This window comes from Colobus angolensis, unplaced genomic scaffold (assembly GCF_000951035.1).
Source record: "Colobus angolensis palliatus isolate OR3802 unplaced genomic scaffold, Cang.pa_1.0 Scaffold520, whole genome shotgun sequence".
NCBI classification, from domain to species: domain Eukaryota; kingdom Metazoa; phylum Chordata; class Mammalia; order Primates; family Cercopithecidae; genus Colobus; species Colobus angolensis.
The window spans coordinates 233,668-235,444 of NW_012118711.1; the positions used below are offsets into that span (position 1 = coordinate 233,668).

Sequence of the window (1,777 nt, forward strand, 5' to 3'; positions counted from 1 at the left end):
AGTCTCAAATTCTTGACCTCGTAATCCACCTGCCTTGGCCTCCCAAAGTGCTGGGATTACAGGCGTGAGCCACCGCGGCTGGCCTTTCGTTCCTCTTCTAACTTAAAAACAGTATTTCATTCCTTTTCTAACTTAAATTCCTTCTCTTGCCAGGAACAGTACGTTTTCCTGTGTGCACAGGTCACTGGTAGATACGCAAAAAAGTACCTTGCCCAATCTTAAATTGAGCTTATTTTATTATATCTGCATATATATGCTTGGTTCAGTGGCTCAGGCTTGTAATCTCAGCACTTTGGGAGGCTGAGGCGGGTGGATCACAAGGATAGGAGTTCAAGACCAGCCTGGCCAAGATGGTGAAATCCTGTCTCTATTGAAAATAAAAAAGTTAGCCAAGTGTGGTGGCGGGCTCCGGTAATCCCAGCTACTCAATAGGCTGAGGCAGAGAATTGCTCGAACCCGGGAGGCAGAGGTTGTAGTGAGCTAATATTGTGCCACTGCACTCCAGCCTGGGCAACAGAGTGAGATTCTGTCCCAGAAAAATAAATAGTTGCATATATAAATAGGGTTTTGTGTTTTCTTCTGGTACTTCTCTCCTTTTGTATATTTAAAATTTTTAATCTATACTCCAGGAACTTACTTTTGTGACATAAAAATCTAGCTAGTTTTCTCCAAACAGCATGCATTTCATTTATTAATGATTAATCTTGCTTTATCAATATGAAACATCACCATTATCAAGTGCTAAATTCTTACATATATTTGGGTATTTCTGGATTTCCTATTCTGTTCTATTCACTGATATTTTTTCAGCTGTTAGTAAACAATTTGTGGAAATAGCACATTCACATTTTGATATCTGGAAAAGCAAGTCTTTTTCCACTCTGTTACAAAAAATTAATTTATCACAGCAATAAAATACAGGATGTGCAGTTTAAAAATGCTAAAACTTTGCTATTTTTATTTGGCTGACGTAAAAGTGATAAACACAGAAAAAGCTCACATCTTAAGAAAAAGGAATCTTCCTATTCAAGCACACGAACCATCTTCCCATTTCAGTTTCCTTGTAAGGTTCCTCGGTAAAGAACATATATACACAGACTACATCGATATAAAACCCATATTGGATTTTATTTGAAAAATATTTAGCCCAGAAGTTGATATATTATGGGACTTAGTTCTCACTATACACTTTTCTATAATGTATAGAACATTGTTTTAAAATGTGTACATTAAAAATAATTGCTGCATGGACTTAATTTTGCGAGTTAAGTCACTTTAAAACAGTGTATTAGTATAATATAAGAGAAATTATAATTGGATAGGAAATCAGCTAAAGTTTTGTTTCTGTGTTGCTGTTCATTAAGGGCCTGTGCCCTGACCTCTCTGAGGTTTCCACACTCAGGGTGGTGTGGGGCCTGCGGAGGAAGAAAAAGCCAGGACCCCAACCCCGCCAGGAAGGTATGTCCCCATCATGCCCCCACGTCTCGTCTCCTCCCAGCCCAGGCCCGCTTACCTCTTTTGCTTGTCCGTCTTGTTCATGTCAGTGTGCCTGAGCATGACGATGAGATCCTTTCTGGGGACTTTACCCCACCAGGCAGCTCTGTGGAGCTTGTCCAGATCTTCTCCACGCACGTGGTACCTGGGCTCCATGAAGGCGCTGTCGTCGTAGTCTTCCCAAGCTTCCACGTTGCTCTCCCCGCGCCCCCTGTGCGTCTTCATAGCGGAGCCGTCCTGGTCTCCAGAAGCGCCCACGTGGCTCTCCCTGCGCCCCCTGTGC

The 1,777-nt window shown here is 42.0% G+C and overlaps 1 protein-coding gene across 1 annotated transcript in view; it reads right to left on the bottom strand.

The window, feature by feature from the left end:
• The window catches only part of LOC105525217 (POTE ankyrin domain family member H-like), a 14,284-nt gene that overhangs the window by 11,214 nt on the left and 1,293 nt on the right, over nt 1-1,777 (bottom strand). The window contains exon 4 of the mRNA XM_011960759.1: nt 1,514-1,708. Coding sequence (XP_011816149.1) covers nt 1,514-1,708 — 195 coding nt within the window. The remainder of the gene's footprint in view (nt 1-1,513; nt 1,709-1,777) is intronic.